General features: G+C 52.0%; 1 protein-coding gene across 5 annotated transcripts; it reads right to left on the bottom strand.

Annotated features, from left to right (window-relative positions):
- Positions 1–913: 913 nt before the first annotated feature.
- On the bottom strand, positions 914–22,111 carry GGT7 (gamma-glutamyltransferase 7). Of its 5 annotated transcripts, XM_053958689.1 has the most exons (17): positions 20,751–20,810; positions 18,490–18,869; positions 17,747–17,973; positions 16,490–16,644; positions 15,197–15,311; positions 14,610–14,677; positions 13,874–13,947; positions 13,259–13,452; positions 11,116–11,203; positions 10,009–10,136; positions 7,540–7,628; positions 6,628–6,771; positions 5,997–6,114; positions 5,352–5,489; positions 4,288–4,387; positions 3,480–3,572; positions 914–3,348 (listed from the first exon to the last, which is right to left on the bottom strand). In XM_053958689.1, the coding sequence occupies exons 2-17, from the start codon at positions 18,512–18,514 to the stop codon at positions 3,185–3,187; spliced, it is 1,920 nt and encodes a 639-aa protein (XP_053814664.1). In that variant the 5' UTR covers positions 18,515–18,869; positions 20,751–20,810; the 3' UTR covers positions 914–3,184. The 5 variants fall into 5 exon arrangements, with proteins under 5 accessions (XP_053814664.1, XP_053814660.1, XP_053814661.1 ...); XM_053958685.1 differs by lacking the exon at positions 18,490–18,869 and having other exon boundaries at positions 20,751–22,111; XM_053958686.1 differs by lacking the exon at positions 18,490–18,869 and having other exon boundaries at positions 16,490–16,641; positions 20,751–22,111.
- Positions 22,112–22,791: the final 680 nt, after the last annotated feature.

Below are 22,791 nucleotides of genomic sequence, written 5' to 3'. Positions count from 1 at the left end.
CCCATGGGTCCCTTGGCCCCTGCCCAGCCACACCAGGAGTGACTGGCCACCTTGGCCAGCCCAGCGGCCCCTGCCCCACCCGGAGCGCTGGGAACAGGGCAGGCTCCAGCCCCGCTCCGTGTCTGGGCACCCACGGACAGTGATGGGAGCAGAACGGCACAGCCCAAACCCCAAAGCATCCTCATCCCTGCGCTGCAGGAGGGCAGTGCTGGCTCCTGCCTCGTCCCCCTTTGGCTGCTCGTTGTGTCTGGGCGAGCAGTAGTGCTCAAAGCCACCAGGCAGTTTGTCACCTGTGCTCTTGGGAAAAACATGGATAAACTGCTGAAACTCAATGGCAGAGCCTGGCTCCAGCTTATCCTCATGTGAAACCAGCACACTGACAGGGAGCACTGCAAACCTGGGCAAAAACAAGCTGGCCACATTCCAGATCATCAATTAGTAAAGGCATCTTTTTAAAATGTATTTACTTTGTGTTTATTTTTTTCCTTTTAAAATTGTTGTTGTTTTTCCCAGCCCCTTTGTATTTTGTGTTCTGAGACTGACACTGACACTTCTATGACGAAGATTCAGGACAAATTCTCCTTCAGAGCTGTCAGATGCCTGCAAGGGCCAGGCTGAAATCAGCACAGGTACTCTGCACACACACATCTCTGCAATACAGCCCTTTATTTCACACTGCCCATCTCACCTGTACCAAGGGAAAAACCAGGTATTTCTTGGTACCTGGTAAAACTAGGTATTTCTTGGTTAAATTTGCCAGATCTTAAATTCATTAGATGTTGAATTCATCAGATCACAATAGATGGACTCAAAATACCAGAGACACTGGGCCAATTAGCAGATTAAAAGTGTCCATGTTGGATACATCTGTGCTATACTGATGCTGCTTTTAAACAGAAAAAGAAAAAAGAAATAATTTGGAATACCTTTACTTCTTTTAGCTGAAACCTAGGGGTCTAGGTCTCATCTTCCAGTTATTTTAAATTTTCTCTTTTTTTGCAATGCAGGCCATGATCCAGCAGAACACTTCAGAACATGCTTTATTTTAAGATTCTGGATAATTGCTGTGAAATTGTAATTTGGGACATAGGAGTGCGCTTTTGAATCAAAACCAAAGTCTTTTACTCCCAAACATATACACAGTGTCCAGCATCAGAAGTTGATAAGGAGGAAATTCACCTTTCCAACTGTTTTGTGACATTTCATGCAAAGTTCTGCACTGACAATGACTCAACCATGTATTTTGCAGCTGTTCATAGAGAACCTCCATGCCTGAGGGACAGATCTGGGCTGGGACAGACCAGAAACCCCCAGATCATCTCCAGAGAGGTTCAATACACAAAACTGCCTCCTTCCCTTCCCACAGAGCCTGGAGAGGTCTGCTCCAAGACACATTTACAAACTCTCCATCCTTGGTTAGTGACCAACTCTAGTGTTGATGACAGAGAAATAAATAAATAGATTTGGTGTCCCTGTGGTGAAGAAAGTCTCTTCTTGGTGGCACAGAACACATCACAGATGTAACATTGTGCTTCCCCTGCCCCAGCTGCAGGCATGGAGGCACATGGAACAGGAAATGATGCTGATGGTCCTGTCAGTGGGAGCTGCCCAGAGTGGGTGGCTGCACTTCAGCAGAGCACGAAAACACCTCTGTTCTCACTCAGCCCAACATGCTTCACTGGGCTGTTCTCAGATCCACAGCTCTCAGGAACAATTAGTCCAATTATCTGCCCTGTGGCCCTGACCACCCCAAAATCAGCCCATGCCATCGAGTGCCAGAGGGTGGCACAAACAGGGTGTCACAGGGTGCCTGGTGAGGAAGGTTGGGGTGAGTGGTGTGATCACCAAATCAAAGAGCAAGACAACCATAAGCATACATACATATATAATATGTACAGTGGCCATGGGTGCATTTGCACCATGAAGGAAAACATCACATTTTAGACCACAGAAAATGATCAAACTCTGGATTTTTTTAGGGCCAAGTGTCTCTAACTAGCCAGCAAAAAGAGCAGGAAATGTCCAAATGTGGGCTGAATGACCTGGTGCAAATGTAAGCTGGGGTATTCTTCCCTCCTCAATTTCAGACACGAAATGCAAGAGCATTCTTTTATTTTCACTACATGCTGTGGATAGAAAATTATCTCAGTAGTGTTTGGTTTGGTTTGTACTTTTTCTCTCACTCCCTTCAGCTTTTCCAATAGATTCACTAGGACTAAAACACAGAGCTAAGGTACAGCCATTAATTCAATCAGCAGAAATTCCCAAGCCTCTCTGTAGGAAGGACCCAGGCTTTTGGAACAGACTGAGATAATGCAGTGGAAGGAAAGCTCTGAATCCACCCAAATGCTCTCCATGTGGTCTTCAGTCCGTGATCTGTGGTTTTTCACTGTGGGGTGCTGCTAAGATATCTCCAAAAAGTGTCTAAGAAAGTTAAACCTGCTACCATTAATCAGAAATTCACCAGTGAGGAGGTTGAACTCTGTAAGAAAACTATTGGGGGGTGCACAAGTTGTTACAGGAAGAAGTTGTTAGAGCTGGTGAAAACCATTGCTCTGGTTACAAAATCAGACTGCCAGTGAGTCTGCGCAGCAACTAGATTCAAAATATTTACTACCAAAATTCAAGGTATGTAGTGGTGTGGGCACAGGAACTTCCTTGGGACACTGCACGCTGGCAAAAATCAGCTGACCCAGATGGAGTATTAGAGGACTCTCCAATATTCCAGCTGCAGGCATCTACAAACACTACATCAGGCTGTATCAATTACTGGCTTGCACTGGAAGCAAAGAAGGAGCTTGGGAAAGACAGACAGATGAGGATAATCATCATCAATAATAACATCAGCAGCAGCAGCTGTTTTTTCCCTTGCTCATGTTCCTGATCCCTAAAAGTAAGATGCTGGCTAGAACTGGGCTTTGGAAAGACTGAACTATTAGCAAGACTGCCAAAAGAAAAGTGCTCCTGCCACTCCTGTAACAAGGATTGGGCTGCTTGCAATCTAAATAATTGAAAAATAAAAAGAGAGATGGATGTTGCAACTGCCGACTCCTCTGGTGCTGTCGGGGTGGGAGTGCAGAACACCTTCCCAGCAGTATGGGGGCTGGAGAAGGGACCACTTCAGAACATGCACATCACAGGGCTGTGTGTCAGCCTGGGTCACAGAACACGGCCCTGGGAGCTGCTACAAGATCGTGGCTCCAGCAGCATCTGCACTCCTGGGGTCCTTCAGGCCAATGATGAAACTGTTGGTTCTCCTGGCCCCGTGAACCAGGGACACCACTGGGACTTTATCCACCTGGTGGCCCCTGGCCACAAGAAATTCAATATCTTCTTCAGGAAACTCACCTGCAGGGATTTGAAAAGATGAGTTGGTAACTGAAACCAGTGTTGCCTGTGATGCAAAGGTCTGTCTAACACTGCTGGGGCCTGCAGTGGGGGCAACCTGCCTGTTTCCCCTTCACAATGTCCAAACTCACAAATTAGGGCCTTGTGAAGTTTCAGATTTAATTCCATTTTAGTTTCCAAGTCTGCAGGGCGCACTGCAGGAGAGATCCTATTTAGATTTTCCTCTGAAATGGGAAAGACGAGAAACTTTGGCTATTTGGTGTGGAATGAGAATGAAATTTCACTTATGGTTGGCTCTGCTGAAGTTTGGGGCAGTGTGAAAAACACCAAATAGACTAAGACTTACAGTAACAAGGACAAGAGTTAACAGTACAGACTGCAGAGTGCCAGCACTGATGCTGTGTTTTCAGCACTGTCAAGCTACAGGCCTTTCCATAAGCCTTGCCTTCTTCCCAGCTGCTGGAATTGAGGGACATGGACTGAAAAGTGAAGGAATATAATTTATGTCAGTGGGAATAAAGTGCAGGAAGCTTTGAGCACATGTCTGGGTGAAGTTGAGGCTGCAGTCTTGTTGATTTAGATATTATCCATGGCACATGATCTCCAGAAGGATTTAAGGACAGGACAAGGCCACTGCAGGAGATGAGCTGGGACAGAAGGAAGGCTGGGGAGAAGCACCTGACAGAGCTTAGAGAGGTGGTGCCAGAGGGGTCAGGAAGCATTTCCAGGACGAGAGGGAAATGACGTGGCTCAACAAAGGCTCCAAGCTTTGAAGAAGTTGAATTCTGATTTTTGTCTTCCCCAAAACCCTCCACACCCCTGGGGACCCTAGAACATGGTGGCCTGTGGTGCTTCCATTGCAGTGTGCGAGGGAAATCCTGTTATTTTCCTAAATTTGCTGGATTTGAGGGCAGCAGCCCACCCAGTATCCATACTCACTGTCAACCTGCAAGGTGTTGGACTGAAGCTGTGGGTGAAGTCGACCAAGTGACAAACTTTCACTCAGATTCTTGTTAAACGTTAAAACATTTACCAAAACCTGCAAGAGAATAAATTATCCTCAATAATAAAAAAAGCTATGAAAATAGGAGAAGCCAGATTCCTGAGAATCTCCCAAACTGGTGGCTCCAACATCTACACCTGCAGCAGGCAAAAGAGATTTTAAACCATTTGTTAAACTGCATGAACTGCTGCAGGGGTGTGCACACACTAAGAGGTCCTTGGAATGTGGCCTTTATGTTGTTGCTTGTAAAGCAGGACATTTTCAGGATAGCATGGGCTTTTTGTCACATAGTTCCTGCTAAACTAGCAGGGTTCTGTGTCTGGAACATGATGTAAGCTCTAAATAAGTGTTTGTTACAGCCAAAAGCTCAGCATGTGACTTCTCCAAACAAAGCACTCGGAAGCAGTTCTTGGCTTTGGTTTTGCTCTGAATAATGCTTTCCAAAAGGTAAGGAAACTGGGAGCCCTTCTCAGGCTTTTCCTTTCAGCAATCCATTACTAATGTACATGCAATCAAGCTCTTGGCAAGTACTTCACCTCCTTACTAATCATAAATTAAGAAGAACTGCCCAATTTATATTCAGTGTTGAGCTGAAGAATTCAGTTGGGAATGCCCTAAAAGGAGCTTTTCATGTGGAAAAGGGCTAAAGGGCTGCCAGTTTCCTGCAATTCGCTGAATAAAAAAACGCTCCTTCTTTTTCTTAATCATCCTTAAGACGAGTTTTGAACAGGTATTGGAATGACAGAAACCATTATAGATTTTGCCAAAACGCTTCTCCTCTACAGTTATGAGTGGTGCCACCAGTAAAGGTGAAAGAAAAGTAAACCGGTAACCCTTAGAGATTTGAAGTAACCAAAGTGTGGAACTGCTGACACCAAAGATTGAACCAGTAACCTGTGGCCACTGGTTTCGACCCAGCCTGGGACAATTAGGAAGGGAAAGGAGGGGACCCTCCTCAGCCTTGAGCTGAGCAGCTGATCTGGGAGGACACGGCACTGACCTGGACGATGCTGCTCAGGCCTCTGTCCCCATTGTTGGCTCCCAGGCACAGGTAGGTGCCACACATCCCCTCGGAGGGCCTCACGATGGTGGGCAGCAGGAAGGACCGCGGCCGCTTCCGAGGCTGAAGGAGGTTTTGCTGCAGTTGAGGAAAAGTTGCACCAAAAAATGTCAACAAGCCAACTCTCCCACAGAAGGAACACGGAGCTCATCACCCTCTTCCAAAGAAGAGGGTTTTACAATGCATAAGGCAGCCCTGGAAGCTGTCAGGACAGGTCTGCATTTGTTTCTTTCCAACACCTGAAGATATTTTTCCTGCTACCTGTTACTTTTTAACCTGAAGAGCAACAATTCATGAAGAAAGTGCTTATTGTTTTTAAGTGCACATTGTTACTTAAACTGCATCTGGGCTGCAGGGAAAGTAGGTAACAGTGTTGTTTGATAATTCTGCATTGTAATAATAACTGATAAACATGGAGCCCTCTGTTTTCTGACTTTCAGTGGCTCATATAATGAAAAATAGCAGCTTTCTATAGGCTGTTGTCTCTGTTATTAATAAGGCATTAAATAGTTCCACTGTTGTGAAGATGAGAATAAAATTGGAAAAAAAAAAGGTAAATCAAGAATTTGTCATGTCATTCATTACCAGCCTGGGAATGGAGTTGTTCATTGTTTTATTTTGCCAGGAGAAGTCCAACATCTGGCTGTTCAGGAGGATTCCAGAGGGTGTTACTATTCCACTGCCAAAGGGACGATTCAAAGAACTGAAAAGAAACACAAGGAATTTTCATAAAAATCATCCCAGAGATTTTTGGACACCTCGAGGCTTTCAGGGCTCCAACTTTCTGTCCCACCTTGTCTTGATAGAGATTCTTTGATGGTTCTCTAGGGCTAGTGAGATTGAGGAGAGACCAATGCACTTCAGAGCAGGAGACACGTATGCCACAGCAGCTCTGTCCCTCCCCATGTTTGAGGATACCCCTTGCTGTGATGGATCTGCTTCCATCAGCCCTACCTTTGCCACCACCTCTCCCCAGGGAGCAGGTACAGGCCACTGCAGCCATGTTCCATTGTCAGAGGGCTCTAAGACTGCACAGGGCAGAGCAGCACCAGCCCACACATCTCAATCCCACTCCCCCATTCCTCTGCTGCAGGATTGACTGGGACAGAGCAGCCTGGCTCTTCCAGGTCTGGTTCCACCCTGTCCTGCTGAAACCTACTCCCTCCTCCCTGCTCCCACCCCGAGCTATTGTGGAAGGAAGAGGCCAAGCCTTTACCTCACCACGGCGACGATGAAGTCATCGGGGCCCATGACCAGGACCTGGCTGGCAGTGGCCCCGCTTTCCAGGGGGGAGTGAGGCATGGACAGGAAGGACTGGGAGTCATTGATCAGCTGGCGCAGGGAATTGGCTTCTGATTTACTTCAGCAAGGAGAGAGGGAGAGAGGAAAGCAAGCCGTGAGCCTGGGGAACTGGACGTGTCCTGGTGGCTCTACACAGCTAGGGCCGGGTGTCCCTGAGGGGCTGCAAAAGGACAGGGGCCTGCTTTGGTTCACCCCGAGGGTGACAAGGTGGCTCAGTCTTCACAGACAGGCACTCAGTCTGCCATGAACCTCCAACGGCTCTGTCTACCCCTGTTTGCCCTCACCAGGAGTAAACCCACCCCCAATGGCCAAGGTGACAACCCCAGCTGAATGCCAGTCTTCAGCAGGAGGACAAGTCAGGCCCAGCCCAAACACAAGCTGTGGCTAAACCTGGCTCTGAGGTGGGAAGCTGGGCTGAAACCCCAGGCCTGGCCTCTCCTGCCCATCTGGGTGTTCTGCAAGACCCCGAGACCCACAGAGGCGCAGGGGGAGGCACAAGTGGCACGTGTGGCCACGCCCACAGGGATGGCTGTTTGTCTAACCCACTCAAAGGGAACGTTTAGAGGTGTGGCAAAGTGGGAGGAACCCTCAAGCTCAAGCTGGCTCCAGGAAACCTCAGATATCCTGTGACCCATCCCCAGAGCCCCGTGCTGTGATCAGCTGTGATCCTTTCCTGTGTAAAAGAATGAGCCCTGGGAGGACACTCAAGGTCTGACCTTTCCTTCATAAAACAGAGGAATAAAAAGCTCAGGGCACAGCACACCCAGGAATAATATCCAACCCACACATCCTGCAACTGTCACCTGCCTGTCCTCCTCAAACGTACCTCACCATGCCTTCTGCTGTGTGAGTGACAGACTCGTCACCAGACGGGTCTCCCAGGTTGCTCGCCAGACTCAGGGCTATTTTTAGTGTCTAAAGAAAGAAAGGAAAGAAAGGAGAAGAAAAGGAGAGGAAAAGAGGAGGAGAGGAGGAAGAGAAGGAGAGGAAAAGAGAGGAGAGGAAGACAGGAGTAAGAGAAGGAGAGGAAAAGAGAGGAGAGGAAAGGAGAGGGGAGGGGAAAGGAAAAATATTTATGTGGCCCTGGAAATACAACTTCTGATCCTCCAAACTAGAAGAGGTCTGTGGCGTCCTGTGTGTTGGCTAAAGCTTATGAAGAAAAATTACCAGAAGTCTGGGTTCTGGGAATACCTCAGTGCAAAGGGCTGCCACATGTGGGTATGGGAACCAAGGAGCCTCAGTCCAGCATGGCAAACTGTGCTGGAGGAGCCTAGTGAATCCAGCAGCATTTGTACAACCACAGAATCACAGAATGGTTGGAGTTGGAAAGGACCTTAAAGCTCATCACATTCCACCCCCCTGCCATGGACAGGTACAACTTCCCATGTTTCTCCAACCTGGTCTTGAATGCTACCAGGGCTGTGGTAGCCACAGCTTCTCTGGGCAACCTCTGCTAGCAGCTCACCATTCTCATATAGGGAAGAATTTCTTCCCTATATCCCATCTAATCCTGCCCTTTGGCAGTGGGAAGCCACAAGTGCAACATCCCTGGCCGGAGCTGATGTCCAGCTCAGTGGCTTAGCTTCATTGCCAGCTGGCACACAGGGTCTTCAGGATGCCATTTACCTTCTCTTTCCATTCCTGAGTGGTCACCACAACAGCAGAGACCAGACTGAATCCCAATGGGACAGGGGGTGCTGGACTCGTTGCTGCCTCTGGACCCCAGCTCTGCTGGCCCAGCACCAGTGCTGAGCAGAAATGAGCTGTTCTGCTCCCCAGCTGCTGGCTGTAAACCATCCAAAGGGCTTGAACAGAAAGCATCAGACCCAGCACACATCAGGGAATGCTGGTGCAAAAGGAGGAAAAGATCTGCTTTCTCAGACATGCAGAATCCAGCCTGAGCCAGTCCATTGAAAATGGGAAGATGCAATTTCAAAGGACATGGTTTATCCAGCCCTAGGACCACAGCATAGCCAGGGCAGAGTCATGAGGATCTGCCCTTCAGCCAAGCCAGCCTTGAGAGAGAAAGGCTGAGCAGAAACACAGTCAACATTCAGCTGGCAGGTTGTGCCATGGTCATTCAGGATCCAGAACAGCCCACTCCCCTGCAGGCAGCCAGCGAGATGTGACTGCTGGTCTGGAATGTGCCACACAGCAACAGCTTCTCCTTGGTTATTAACTGAGTGGAGAGTAGAATGTGACAAACCTCTGGAGAAGGCAGCATTTCAATGGAGCAGTGTCCTGACTACCACGCCGTGTCGGGGGAACAAGGGCTTGGAGGCCAGGGAAGAGCTCCACGGAAACAGCAGAGCACTTCCACCCCAGAGGTTAAGGACCTCTTAACCTTGGTCCTGGTTGTCCTAGGGCTGGATATCTGAAGCTGGCCTAGCACTGAACCTCAGCCATATGTTCAGCTGTGAGACCCAGGCAATCAGGGTTACACATCTCCTGAAGTGACTGCCTTGGAGCTGGAAGTTGCTGCTCCAGGACACCCAGCAGGTGAAACTCTTGGCAGAGGAAATAGATTCACCCAAAGCTTCCTGAAGAGAGCTCAAAAATTACTCAGGTGAGTCAACCTCCTGTGCCTCTGCATAGTGTATAACATCTCCAGTTGCTGCATTTTTGCTGAGACACTTCCAAACACCCACTGTCCTGTCTGCTTCAAGGATGTAGTTAAATCCTCAATTAAAATTCCCAGCTCATAAAGCCCAGCTGTGGATCTGTGGAACAGAAAGACCACAACTCTGCTACAGAGCAGGAGACATGAGAGCACTTGCTCAACGTCCTGGAAAGCTGCAAGATTTTGGCAGGACAGTCCTAAATACTGGAAAAATTCTGGACTTCAGAGATCAGGAGGTGGGCAAAAATGTCAACTTTTTTAATATGTGAAGTATTGGGTCAGTTTTCCTTGTCATCACCATGTAGAGGCTTTTCTTGCAGCACACCTTGCAGTGCCCTTGGGTGCTCTGCAATGGCCAAGGCCACTGGAGCTAAGAGGTGGAGGAACCAACTCTTGATGGGACCATCCTCAGGTGCTGTGGGGTCATTCTGCAGAGAGGATTGTATACAAGAAATGGACAAAGCCACAGTTTGCTCTGAAAAAGCTCTTCCTAAGCAGGAAAGATCCTCCTGCTCAGCCTCTGAGACAGCAGCACTGCTCAGTTTTACATATTAGCAGTCTATTTGCTCATTCTCCTCTAGGAATAACCTATAAACATTTTTGTACAACCACAAAATAAATAAATTATTCTTTAGCAGCACAACCAATCCAGGCAAATGTTGAACCTCCTTTTACCTCTGCCATCCAGTGCAAGATATTCCCTCTGGATCCTTGCCTTGTGATGTTAAAGCCCTCGAGGATGTTCAGTGCTGAGATCAGTGCAGGACCTGCATGTGGAGGTGGGGGGGTGAAAACAAGGTGCCCTGTGGAGGGAAGAGAAGAGGAATGAAGCTGCTTTTACCAGACACCATCCAGTGAGAACACTCGTCCATGAGGACAGGGAAACCCTTCCAGATTCGAGGGGAAATAATAGAAAGCAACATGATTTGAGAAGGGTTTCCCAGAACAGCCCTGTTCTATCTTTCTGTTTCTTCATGAAGGATGAAGGAAGCCCAAACAGGGATGCTTTTTTTACTTCTGAAATTCAGTTCTTATTGGTTGGCTGTTGGTTTCTAGACTGAAGTATGGAAGAATGGAGATGGAACCAGAATGGTTTAGGTTGGAAGGGACCTTAGAAGCCATCCAGTGCCACCCCTTGACACCTTCCGTTATCCCAGGTTGCTCCAAGCCCTGTCCAACCTGGCCTTGAACACTTCCAGGGATGGGGCAGCCACAGCTGCTCTGGGCTCTGCGCCAGGGCCTCACCTCCCTCACAGGGAGAGATTGCTTCCTAACATCTCTTCTAAATCTCTTCTCTTTAGTCTGAAATCATTCCCCCTGTCCTGCCCATGCTAAAAGTCACTTTCCCTCATTTTTATAAACCCTTTCTACATACTGGAAGGCTACCTAAAAAAATTTGCAACATTACAGATATAAGGAGGGTAAATATAGGGACTGCTAGAAAAGAATGACATTTTAGAAACTTCTTGGATAAAGTTAGCTTTTTTCCCTTTGGGAACTGTCTTTAGCTGTAGGTCCAGCTTCTATTGAGATATTGCATCAAGATATGACCAGTTTGCCTCTTTAGACTTTCAAGGGAAAAAACATTTCAAAGTGCTGAAAATCTCCTGAACTGCCCATGATGCATCAGTGTCAGCAGGGAATAGCAGGAAACTCTGGAAGGCCTTTCTACAGACATTTCAGCACAGCTTTGCCTGCAACTCTTGTTCAATGCTGTTGCCACCCCTTGCAAAGTGAGGAAAACCTTCCCCTGGCGCTGCACGGCGATGGGTGAGGGTGTACCTCGATAGATTGTGTGCACAGGGTCCTCCACAGTGACGCTGTAATTGTTGAAGTCTTCCTCCACCAAGACTCCTCCGTAGTTGTGGACCTGCACGAGAGCAAAGCAGTGCACACTGAGTAGGCTTGGTCAAGACCCTCTGTGCTCCTCGTGCTGGCCCAGGGCAACACACCCCTCAGTGTCAAACACACTCCACTGAGATTCCTGAGCCAAGTGCCAGGTTCTTTAGGGTACCCTGGAAATCTGTGCTTTCACAATCCTGGTGACCTGACTCACTGTTCAGCATTGCAGGAAGGCTCTGCACTCCCCTCCAAAAGCTCACCCACCTCAGTGGTGCTCCCAGGACATTCTGTCTGCCCAGGAAGATGAGGATTGGTCCTGCCCTGCAGCCTTCCCTGCCCTGGCTGGCAAACAGGAGTGTGTTAAGGGGTATTGAATACTGCCAGAATTATGATCCAGGAGACAAGGAGCTTGGGTGTAGCAGGTGGCCATCACTAGAAATTTCAACTAAAAAAAATCAACATTCCCAACCTATTTGAAATTATTTCAGCTGACAGTGGGTCTGCTGTAGCCTTGGTCTTCCTGTAAGATTCCTGTCAGAGGTACAATGCACCAGGCTTGGTACAGGAAAGATGGGCCATTCCCTCCACTGCAGGTCTTCTATGGATGAGTCATGATGGAGATGAGGGAGGACCATCAGAGGGTCGTGGGGCACTGACCAGGCTCCCCAGGGAATGGGCATGGCCCCATGGCTGCCAGAGCTCCAGGAGTGTTTGGACAATGCTCTCAGGGAGAGGGTGGGATTGTTGAGATGCCTGCATGTTCTGATCTCTAACCCAGATAGCTTTCTGGGCAGGAAAACTCCTCTGGCAAAACTGAATGAATCACTGGAGCAGGACAGGGCTATGCAGGGCATAGCTGTGGGGCTAGAATGTCAAGCAACCCCAATGCTGCTAAAGATGTCTCTCCTACTTGGGATCCCTGTTTCCTTCCCAGAGAAAAAGCTGGTTGAACCCCAGGGCTGTGCTGAGCCAGGACCTGGCTCCCCAGACCCAGCCAGTGGGGAATGGGGAACAAGGAGCAGAGAAAGGGGAAGAAGTCCCAGTCAGCCACACACTGCAGACATACCAAATTCCCCAGAGAGCACTATTTTGCACCTGTGCCTGGAAGCAAAGAGCGGATGTTTTGGAGCTGTTGATTTCACCAGATGGATGCCCTCCCTCTGCTGGAACAATAAACACTTTGTGAAGGCAGCACTCTGCTCTGCAACCAAAGCTGGAACTGTGCACTGGATCCCAGAGCTTGTCAGGGTCTTCAGTGTGGCAACCCTGGGCCTTGCTCCTCTACAGGGAATTTGTGCTTCCCTGTGGCAGCCCCCAGGTCAGGGGAACACGGTGACAAAGCAGGGTTTATTTTTGTGGGGATGCTCACAAGTTTGGGACTCCTCCTGCTCCTCATCCTTCACCGCTGCTCTATTCAGGTAAACTGTAGATTTCCAAACACAAAGCCCACAGATATCTGAGGCCTGAGTGGAATGAAAACATTCCAGATTCTTGATGAGCTATTGAAGGAGCATCACTTGAGTCACTGTGGCTCAATAAAATGGTGCTCCAACTACCCCGACTGCAGCCACAGACATAAAAGTTGTTATGGTTTATTGGGGGTGTTTTATACCAGAATTACTTTGTCTGTTCTGATATTTTTTCCAGAGCACCTCTAACAGGAGTTAAACTAGGGCAACCCCAAGTGGGACCAAGCCTTTCTAATCCTCTGCTCACAAGACTCAGTGTTTTTTAAACCATCTTCCTGGAGTCTGTATCCTACAGTTCCATTAACCACAACAACTTGTTTCTCAACAGCCTCTTGTTCTGAGGGAAAAGGTTTTGTCACCCGAGTGAACAGAGCCCAGAGCCCAAAATGATTTTTGTTTTCGTTCCAGATTGTCCTAGTTATAGAGGAAATGGAAGTTTCATTTCTGTAAACTGTGGAAATGGCCTGTGTGTCACTCCCATCACTGCAGGGACACGAAAGGAAAAGGAGGCATCTGTCCCCATCATTGTGCTGGTACTTGGCTTATCTCCAGTTTGTTACCTTAAGCAGGTGGCAGCCCCAGGCCAGCAGGTGCCAGGGGCAGTCCTGGCTCACCTCAGAGATCATCTCCTGGGTCAGGTTTCCTCTGTAGAAGGCTGACACCCCTTCTGTCCCCAGCAGCTGCAGCACGGCTGCCAGGTCCAGGCGCCGGACGAACATCCCAGGCAGCAGGGGCTGCCCATCCGGCAGGAAGATCTCCTGGAATCGCTCCGAGTAGTTCAGGTCCTTCAGTTCACTCAGGGCTTTGGCTGCAGGTGAGAAGGGGAAGGACATCCAGAAAAAGCAGGGGTCAGGAAGACACAAAGGAGCTGGAGTCACTGTGCACCTGATGGGGATGTTGGAGGCCTGCTGCTGCCTCAGGCCCTTGAGGGGAGCTGGATCATTGGTCCTCTGGAACTGGGAAAGAAACCCAAAGAAACCCCAGCATCCTTCCCTGCCTGGCCCTGGGCACTGCCCAGTGTGGCTGCTCTGCCCTGGCACTGGTCAGTCATGGCAAAGGGCTCCCGTTTGGCCACCAGGATGCTGTCTCCTGGCAGACTGTGGGTCTCGCATTGCTCAGCTCCCAACACCATCCAATCCCCACAAAGCCCTGATTTCCCATGACTAACCCCCTGCATCCCCAGCTGCCTTGCACAGTGAACTGCCCTCAGCTGCCTATGAGGTACTCACCCAGGTCATGTGTGACATTAAAGCCGTTTTGGGCAACACCGGCTGTGAGGCCCAGCAGCTCGGACCACGGGAGTCTGCCAAGGGAGAGAGGACAAGGAGAAATGGGCCTTGGAGGGGTGCAGTGGGGAAGGGTGGTGGGGAGCAAACACAGGGCTTGGCTCTGCAGTCAGGGGCTCCTGGGAGACCAGGCTGTAGGGCCAGCAGTGGCCAAAAGGAGCACTGAGCTTTCAGTGCTTGTGCTTCTCCTGAACAGGATCATGTCAATGCTCCAGGATGTGCCCCAGAGAGGAATGGCAGCGCATGGATGGGGGAAGGGGTGTCTCAGCAGCAAAAGCTCAAGCCAGATTCTGGTTGTGAGCAAGTCATTCAGATCCTTCCAAATCCCAACAGAGCACCAAGGACAGGCACACCTCTTAGGATCCAGCTAAAGAGAGAATGAAAATGCACAGACATGCGAGGCCATGTGCTGCAGCTCTAACAGAACATTTATTGTACATCTTCTTAGCCAACAGTTCACTTTGCAGAAAACATGACCAAGCTGAATTTTCTCTTTTGTACATGAAATAGTAAAAAAAAAAAAAAAAAAAAAAAAAAAAAATCTCTTTCAACACAAGCCTCCAAGTACCTCTCAGCTAATGGTTTTGACTGATGGCTGAGAACATGGTCTGATGGCAAGGGCTCGTGTGCTTCCAGCTTCTCACAGGGATCCCAGGGCACAGTCTGTGCCATGTCTTACCTGCCATGTAACTGGTGTGCCTCGTGCATTCCTTGGATCATGCCTGGCACTCCCACGAGCAGACCTGGCTGTAAAACAGGAAGGACAAAAAGGAAGAGAGTAGTCTCCTTTCCATGAGGACACAGAAAATGGTCCCCAGACACAAGGGGAGATGCAAATCATGTTTACTTTGGAATTATCTGCATAGTTAGGAGAGGGGAAGAGGTCTCCAGCAACACACTTTACTACGGAATAAAAGATTTTGGAAGGAGAAAGGCAAATCCAATCTTCTTCTCAACCCAGTTTGTTCAGGAAAGATAACTCAGCAGAACAACCTTTGATTATGCTCCTTCCTGGGGCTCTTGTTCTCCCAGCACCCTGCTGCCACAGAGATGTATCTTTTTACTCTCCAAAGCTCTTCAGGCATTTTGGAGCTGAAAAATAAGTGTTTTCCCTAGATTCTCCATGTCTGTAGGGCCCAGGATCTGCCATGATGAGAGAGACCTCTTGTTGCTTTGCTGGGCATCTGCCCCTCAGCCTGAGAGTTGGAGGGAGGAGAGCTGGAGACAACAGTCCTGGAGACAATGGCTTGGGATACTGGTTCTCACCTTGGTGTCCTGCTGCAGGTCCCCTTCCAGTGGGATGCCCAGGGGAGCCACCTCACGGAAATCGATCACCCAGCTCCTGTTCTTGTGGATGTCGTGGACCAGCATCACCCCGCCCCTGCGGCGAGACAGGGTCAGGGCGTGGCACTGGCTGCTCCTGCAACAACTGCGGCTGTATAGCTTGGGGGGCACTGAGGCCAGGGCCAGTCCAGTGAGACAAGGAGCGCTGTGGCAGGTCACCAGCCCCAGCAGGGCCACGGGGTGGCTGGAGTAGCAGGGAATGCTGCTGTCCTTCCCTAGGGCACACACCAGGACAGTCAAGGCAGTGTTGGTGTGGGACACGGGCAGCCCTGTGCTGAGCCTGGTGAGGCTGGAGCAGTCCCTGCCTGCCTGGCCAGGGAGCCACTGGCTCTGTTCCACTGCCAGGTAGGGACCATTGGGGATTTTCTTTCTAATCTGAGCAGTTTTGCAACAAAAGAGGGTATTTGCTTACAGCAGCAATGGGTGGTGCAGCTGGAGCAGTGATCAGGTGGCTCTGGTTTATGCAATGCTCCTGAGCCCTCCTGCAGAGCCAGGAGCATCAGGCTCACGTGGATGCCACCCTGGGAATGAGGGCTGTGAGAAGGACACCCCTCCCGGGCAGCTTCCTGGAGCTGGGCTCAAACCTCAGCCTCAGGAGCAGAGCTTGTGGAAGGCAGGATTTAGGCTCTGAAAGCACTGGGACTGAGCCTGGGATGTTTGTAGCTCCTGGCACAGCTCACATGGTTGGGGGGCCACGTCTCCCTCTGCCCCTCACCAGCCCTCTCAAGCCTGGGTCTTGGATGGTCCCTGCAGCCACTACAGCAGGAACAATTCCCTGCCTGGGGGTCTCTGTCCTGTGGACACATCCACTGCCTGATGTCAGAGCCCTGAGCCTGGCACTGCCACGGAGGCATTTCTCAGCTGTGGAGGGACTTTTTACAAGGGCAGATAGTGACAGAACAAGGGGAAATGGCTTACACTGACAGAGGGCAGGTTTACATCAGGTATTTGGAAGAAAGATTCCTCTGTGTGAGGGGAGGTGGTGGGGGAACCAGGCACTGGTTCCCAGGCTGCCTCATCCCTGGAAGTGTCCAAGGCCAGGCTGGACGGGGCTTGGAGCAACCTGGGATAGTGGAAGGTGTCCCTGTCCATGGCAGGTGGTGGGACTGGATGGGCTTTAAGGCCTCTCCCACCCAAACCAGTCTGGGATTCCATGCAACCACTCCCTTGCAGACACCCGAAGACAAGAGCAGAAGGCGAGTGCCCCACACTTACCCTCCCAGCCCCGAGGTGTGGGGGTTGATGATGCCGGCGCAGAGGGCCGAGGCGATGGCTGCGTCCACCGAGGAGCCGTGCCTGGCCAGCACATGGGTGCCCAGCGCGGTGCAGCGCGCAGCGTCCGTCACCACAGCGCCGCGGTGGAACAGCTGCTGGACACGAGAGGGCTGTGCTGGGCAGTGCTGGTCCTGCCCAGGTCTGCACCCACCAATGTGGCACCTGAGGCCTGGGGCCAGCACCGAGGCCGTGACTGATCCAAGAAATGCCAGTGGGAACTGTACGTCCCTTGGCACATCCTCGCTCCAGGACAGCTGCAGGTAGCCACGGCCACCAGTTCAGACAGCTTTCCACATTCCATGTGCCAGGCTGGGGGACCATGTCTCCCTCTGCCCCTCACAAGCCCAGAGCTGTCTCTGTGCTGCAGCTAGGCAGTCACCAGGAATGGGGATACAGCTATAAAGAATGCAGCAGGCCCCCAGACCACAGCTTGTTCTCATCCTTGTGCCAGAGCTGTGCTAATGCAGTCCCATGATATTTTAAAGAGTTGATTTCATCCCTATGACACAAATTGCACATCATCTCAACAAGAGCCAGGCCAGCCTGGGGACATGCAATGACAGAAGGGCCACAGCAGCACGTGGAGATGGTGATGGTGACTCCTGGCTGTAACCCTGGCAGAGGTTCTGCAGGAGGATCCAATCCCGTGGCCATGTTGCCTTGGCTGTGCAATCTAGCACTGGGCCATGGGACAGATTAGCAGGAGGTTCACCTGTATTTTCAGCTATTTCCCTGTTTAGTCCTGGATGAATCTTCCAGAGGTGAATCTGGGCATGTATGCTCATAATCCATACAACTCTGTCCAAGTGGACAAGATGCCTACTGTTTAACTAAGGATTATTTTCTGAAAGCAATCCCATCTGGCTCAAACCACAGCTGCAGTCACAACAGTGGGGTTGCCTGTTCCCCCCCAGCAGCACCCCCAAACCTGCCTGACACAGCTCCCCACACCCTGGCCATGGGGCAAGCTCTGAGTCTGGCTCAGCTACCCAAGCACAACCTCCAGGTTGTGCCAGGAAAAGGCATTCAAGCCAATTTGGGGTGGAACCAGGGGGAGACTGAGCACCCAGGGCCTTGCATATACCAGCCATGGCTCCCCAGTACTCCCCTTGCCAAACTGCTGACCAGGAGGAAAGTCAGGGAGCTCTCCCATCTTTGGAGCCAAAGCCCAACAATATAGCCACTGTTTTGTCTTACCTGAGGGTCCCCAAAATAGATCTGCATAATGAGGGCCACAGTGACTCCTGTGGCAAAGGTCAGGCAGGCAGTGATGATGACGGTCAGCCCATCCTGCTGGCAGCTGCAGTCTCCTGAGAAGGGGTCCTTGCTGGTCTCCTGCAGAGGGGACACGTCCTGGCTCCCCATCTCTGAGGAGGACGAGGGCAGGCGCTGGAGACGCGCAGACTTCAGGAAGGAGTCTGGGTCTTTGTGGGCAACAGGGAGAAAACAGGTGTGAGTTATTGAGCAACTTGGGGCTCTTATTGCAGTGTTTACCCAGCACTAACATTACACTGAGCCCCTTCCAGCATGGCTATCGCCTTCCCTATTGATCCCAGCTCTCAGAAGCCTTTCTGGCTCAGATACTGCTCTGAGTCATTTTACTGATCCTTTTCTTTAGCTCTGGTTATTCCAAACTGACTTCCCTGGAGATTAAGAGAGACAAGAAACCCTTGAATTTTTACTCCATTTCAGTCCATTCATCTGCCTTCAGTCATAGGCCCACTCTTATGCTCCATTTGGCAGAATTCCTAACACAGCAAACAGGTCTTTGAAATGCAACAAGACTGAAGAAGACTAAATTAAGATATAAAAAAAGATGTAGCAGCTTTACTTGGAGCTGTGATTGAGCGAAAGCACCTGAGCAAAACAGAAGTAAAGAAAAACATTTGGCCTGGGCACAAAAAATCCCTCTAGGGAAGTGAGGGCAGGGAGGAGCAAACCTGCAAACCAGAGGCCTTGGAACATCCACTCGCTCTGCTGCAGGAAGGACTCTGCTTTAATTCCTTGCTTCCTCTGGCAGATGAGGCCCACTGTGAAATGAAGCCACACACTGGACACCCAGCTCCAAGATGTCAAGGCAGTGGGGCAGGGGTCTGCTGGGCCTCAGCAGGATGAAAAAGTCTCTTTTTTGCTCTGAAAGATGCCTTGAATCTCTCTGAGTGTCAGCTGCTGCCCTTGTGCTGGGAGGACACTGGTTAAGGATGCCCTGCCCATCCCATTGCTGCCAGGCACACGGAGCTGCTGGGGCAACTGTGAGGTCGTGCTCATCCTTCGTGGGCTCTGAAGAGGACCAAGTAGCTCAGGGCATCATCCAGGGCTCCTGGAAGAATTTTTTCAGGGGTTGCAGTACTCTGTGCATCCATAGTGGAAAAAGAGGGGCACCAAGTAGAAAAAACAAGATGAGAAGCTTGTCCCTCCATACAGATGTTTCCTCGGTTTGGAAAAGGAGAGGGAGCGAGCAGGAAAGCCCACGTCCCTCATCAGCTGCCTGTCTGTCTGCTCTGGCAGGTGCTGGGTATCACTCTGGGCACTGCCAGCCCAGTCCTTGTCATGGCATTAACCTGACCTGGCTGCAGCTCTCCTGAGGCCAGGGAGGGAAGGAGTTTTAATTTCAGTGATGCTGCAACCAGGAGTAAACTCCCACAGCCAGGGAATCCCTCAGGGTGAATTTAATCTCATTTGTGCTGTGCTGGTTTAGGAGTGGGACTGGGAAAGGCTAGGCTTTTGCCACCTGAGTCTCTGAGCACACACTGAGCTCCTCATGGGAGCTGGTCTGGTCTAAGTGAGCTGGACTGAGTGGGAGGACTGGCTGGTGGCCTCAGTGGGGGCCACAACTAGCTTGGCAAAGGCTGCCATTGGGGTGGGATGTCACATACAGCCCCTGGCACACCCGAGTGGGCCCCCAGCCCCACCTGCAGGGAAACAGTGAGGAGTGAGCTGGACTCCTCTGCCCAATCCCTCCAGGACACCACCCCTCTGCGCTGGTGACAGGCCAGCCTGGCATGAGGGGACACGAATACCCAGGAAGCAACTGTGGAAGAGAGCAGACAACAGCCTTCCCACCACGAAGCACCTCCATTCTCTGCCACAGACATCCTATTTTTAGTCTCTGTGACCACTGCTGCATAGGGACAGCAGAGCTGTGGTGTGGGGATGGGAACAGCTGGAAGGGGTCACTTGGGAGCAGAAGCAGCCCGCGCAGCTAATGCACAGCTGCCCATCCCAACACCAATGTGCACGCTTTGAAAGAGAAGCCACCAAATCCCACTTGGCTTCCATGTGGCTGTGAAGGAGTCATGGCTTTATGGGGAGCCAATGCTTTGGAGAACCAGAGCCACCTCAGGTCTGGAGCTGCTGCAGAGGAGACAGCAGAGACTGGAGCTGCTGGTGGGCTCTGCAGGTGCTCCTGCAACAAGTGTAATGAGAGTAGCAGCTCTCTTCTCCAGCCACCCCACCTGCAGGTGTTGGCACTGCCAAAACTGCACCAGATTCTGGCTGTGTGACAAGAGGCCTCGTGCTTCCAGGAGAGCTGCTCCCACACTCCTGCAGGCAGTGGCTTCACCTCGATGGTCAGGAGAGCACAGGGTGGGAATGGGCAATGGGGGCTTCACCCGTGGGCATAGTGGGACAGGGCAGAGGGCAAGGGGTGCCTGGGGCTGTGCAGACACGGGCCTGGGGACTGACAGGCACCAGACCGGGAACCAGCCCCAGGGGTGAAGGGCAATACCGCTCGAAGAAACACGACATGGGGGAGAAACAGTATTTCTCTCAACTATGGAGGAGGAAGCAATCAGTTAAAAATAGGCAGAGGATTTTCTTGCAGATAAACGATCACCTGACTTTATTCCAGCTGAACACCGGAGGGATGAAGCATCCCGGACTGAGGGATGTGCAAGGAGCACCCCACGGCGGGGGGATGCTCAAGGAGCATCCCAGGTGGAGAGCTACTCAAGGAGCATGCAAGGAGGCCATGCACAAGTGGTCCAGGCTGGAAGGCCAAGCAGGCTGTGGGAGAGCCCATTCCAGGCTACCCTGGGAAGCTCTGTGCCGAACCCCTGGATCTCTGGCTGCCTTCCGTCCCTCAGGGTGAAGGTGGGGCCGGGGCGCACGGACGGCGGGAGCCGGGAAGCCCCGCTCCGGGCGCGGGGCCGAGGGCCGGGGGTGCCGGGGGCCGCGGGCGGGCTCTGCCGCCGCCCCTCACCCGTGTCCTGCTCGCCCAGGAACGCGTCCTCCTCCTTGCGGGCGCGGAGGCCGCTCTCGGCCGCACCGCTCGGCTCCTCCTCGGGCAGCCGCGGGAAGCTGGTGATGCTCATGTAGTCCACGGGCGAGCCGGCGGCCAGGGCCCGCTGCCGGCCCGGCACCGCCTCCACCGCCGCCGGCACTGCCATCGCCGGGCCACCCCGAACCGGGTCACGCCGAGCCAGGCCAGGCCCACCGCTCCCGATCAAACGGAGCCGCCCAGCGCCGGCCGGGCGGGGCCGCCGGAAGGGGCCGGGCTGAGGAGCGGCTCCTCCCCGGGGCTGGGGGCGCTCCGGGCCGCTCGGGCAGCCCGGGTTTGTCCTGGGTGCTGCCGGGGCAGCCAGCATCGGTACCCGGGGTCGGGCGCGGCTCGGGGCGGAGGAGAGGGGCCGGGCCCCGCTCCAGCCGGGGCTGCTCCATGGCCCGAGCTCCCCTTCGCCCCTGACCCACACAAGGGGATCAGCCCTGGCCACACCGCACCAGGCGGGTTCCGGGCCAAGCCTCCGGGGAGCTGGATCCGAGATTCCTTCTTCCGTCTCCAGAAGGCTGGAAGAGTTTTCCAGGAGATACGCATGAGCATTATGTCGCTGCCACAGCCAGCCTGTAGCAGGGGGCTCACATGTCACCCCTTGTCACGGGGCAAGGGACCACCAGCACCCACTGGGACCATCAGCAAGAGGTGATGTGACATTGCCCCAGAGCAGCCGGGTGTCTGCTCTCCTACAGCCTTCCTTCCATCGCTGGCTGCTCGTGCGTGTGGCCCTCAGGGATGAGAGCTGAAGACCGTGGTTCCCTCCACAGCACAGGGGGTTTGGGTTGCCGTTTGCAGGTGCAGCTGGCCAGGCTCACCTGGCCCTGGTGGCTCCCTGCTCCTGGCTCCAGCAGCACCGGCACCGGTGTCAGGAGGGGCTGAGGCTGCTGGGCAGCACAGGGAGCCAGCACAAAGCCAGGGGGAGTCCAGATGGGGGCAGAGGACCAGCTATGCCTGGGGCAGGCCTGAGCTGTGGTTACCAACAACTCCCATTTGGCAGAGTGGACTTAGATGCGTTGAGGGGCCTAGGTTACATGGATGTTTCTGAGATTAAATTGGCGGATACATTTAAATTTTCCCCTACACTTGTTCTAGAGATAGACCTAAAAAACACCAGTAAAATAACTGTAAGATGGAAGATGTTGTTTCTCTCTATGATCCAAGTTTGTGAAAATCCCTTATCCCTACAACAACACTGGCCTCTCTCAACTTGGCACACAAACTAGTCTCTCTGGCTGCCAGATCTGAAAAATCCATCTACTGCCCCAATGTATCCTGGACATCTGTTGTTTTGGGAGGCAGAGCGTGTGGAGTGCTGTTTGGATCTGGGGAGGTCACCTGACAGGTACGTGTCCTACTTTCTCATCCTCCAATGAGCCGGCTAATCCCCCGCATGAGCAGCTCCACTGGCTCGGTGCTCCTCAACGCAGGGACTTGTAAATCTTCCTTTGCTGAGGCACTGGCAAGGTTTTGGTTGTGCCTCCAGCAGCCCGAGGGCAGACCATTGCCAGCTATAGTAAATCAATAAATAGGAATAGGGACAGGAGTAGGATAGTTTGGCTTTTGCAAACCAGTCTCAGCCTGCTCCACTTTCAGGCATCTCTCCAGTCTCCCCATCCACAGCAGCTGGAGGGGGTTTCTTCCCCACCACTGCATCTTCTCCAAGACCAGGAGCTATCCTGCATCCTCTTCCACCCACTGCCTGGCAGAGGATCAACCCACCAACCCAGCCGCTGCCTCTCTGATGTTTAAGACAAACTCAAACCACCTCAGTCCCTCTGGCTGGTGATGTGCCACCCCCTCAGTCATGTCACAGCTGGCTCCAACCTGACCAGCCCCTGGGATTGTGGTGGGGGAGAAGGTCAGAGCCCCAGTCACGGAAGGTAAACGTGGCTCTCTCCTACCACAGATCAGATCCCATGGGCTCTGGAAGGAGCCACGCTGGGGGGGCAGTGGAGTTGTTCCTCAGAGC

This window comes from Vidua chalybeata, chromosome 17 (genome assembly GCF_026979565.1).
Source record: "Vidua chalybeata isolate OUT-0048 chromosome 17, bVidCha1 merged haplotype, whole genome shotgun sequence".
NCBI classification, from domain to species: domain Eukaryota; kingdom Metazoa; phylum Chordata; class Aves; order Passeriformes; family Viduidae; genus Vidua; species Vidua chalybeata.
The sequence above is the reverse complement of the archived record's forward strand: the minus strand, read 5'-3'. Positions and strand labels throughout refer to the sequence as shown.

What these genes read in the sequence shown, in the direction of transcription:
- GGT7 (XM_053958685.1), bottom strand. Translation starts at nt 21,135, where the DNA reads ATGCTGGCTGCCCCGGCAGCACCCAGGACAAACCCGGGCTGCCCGAGC. An exon ending in TCTATTTTGGGGACCCTCAG is followed by an intron (nt 16,645 to 17,746) that starts GTAAGACAAAAC and finishes TCTCGTGTCCAG; the next exon opens with CAGCTGTTCCACCGCGGCGC. An exon ending in GCCTGAGCAGCATCGTCCAG is followed by an intron (nt 4,388 to 5,351) that starts GTCAGTGCCGTG and finishes ATTCTCTTGCAG; the next exon opens with GTTTTGGTAAATGTTTTAAC.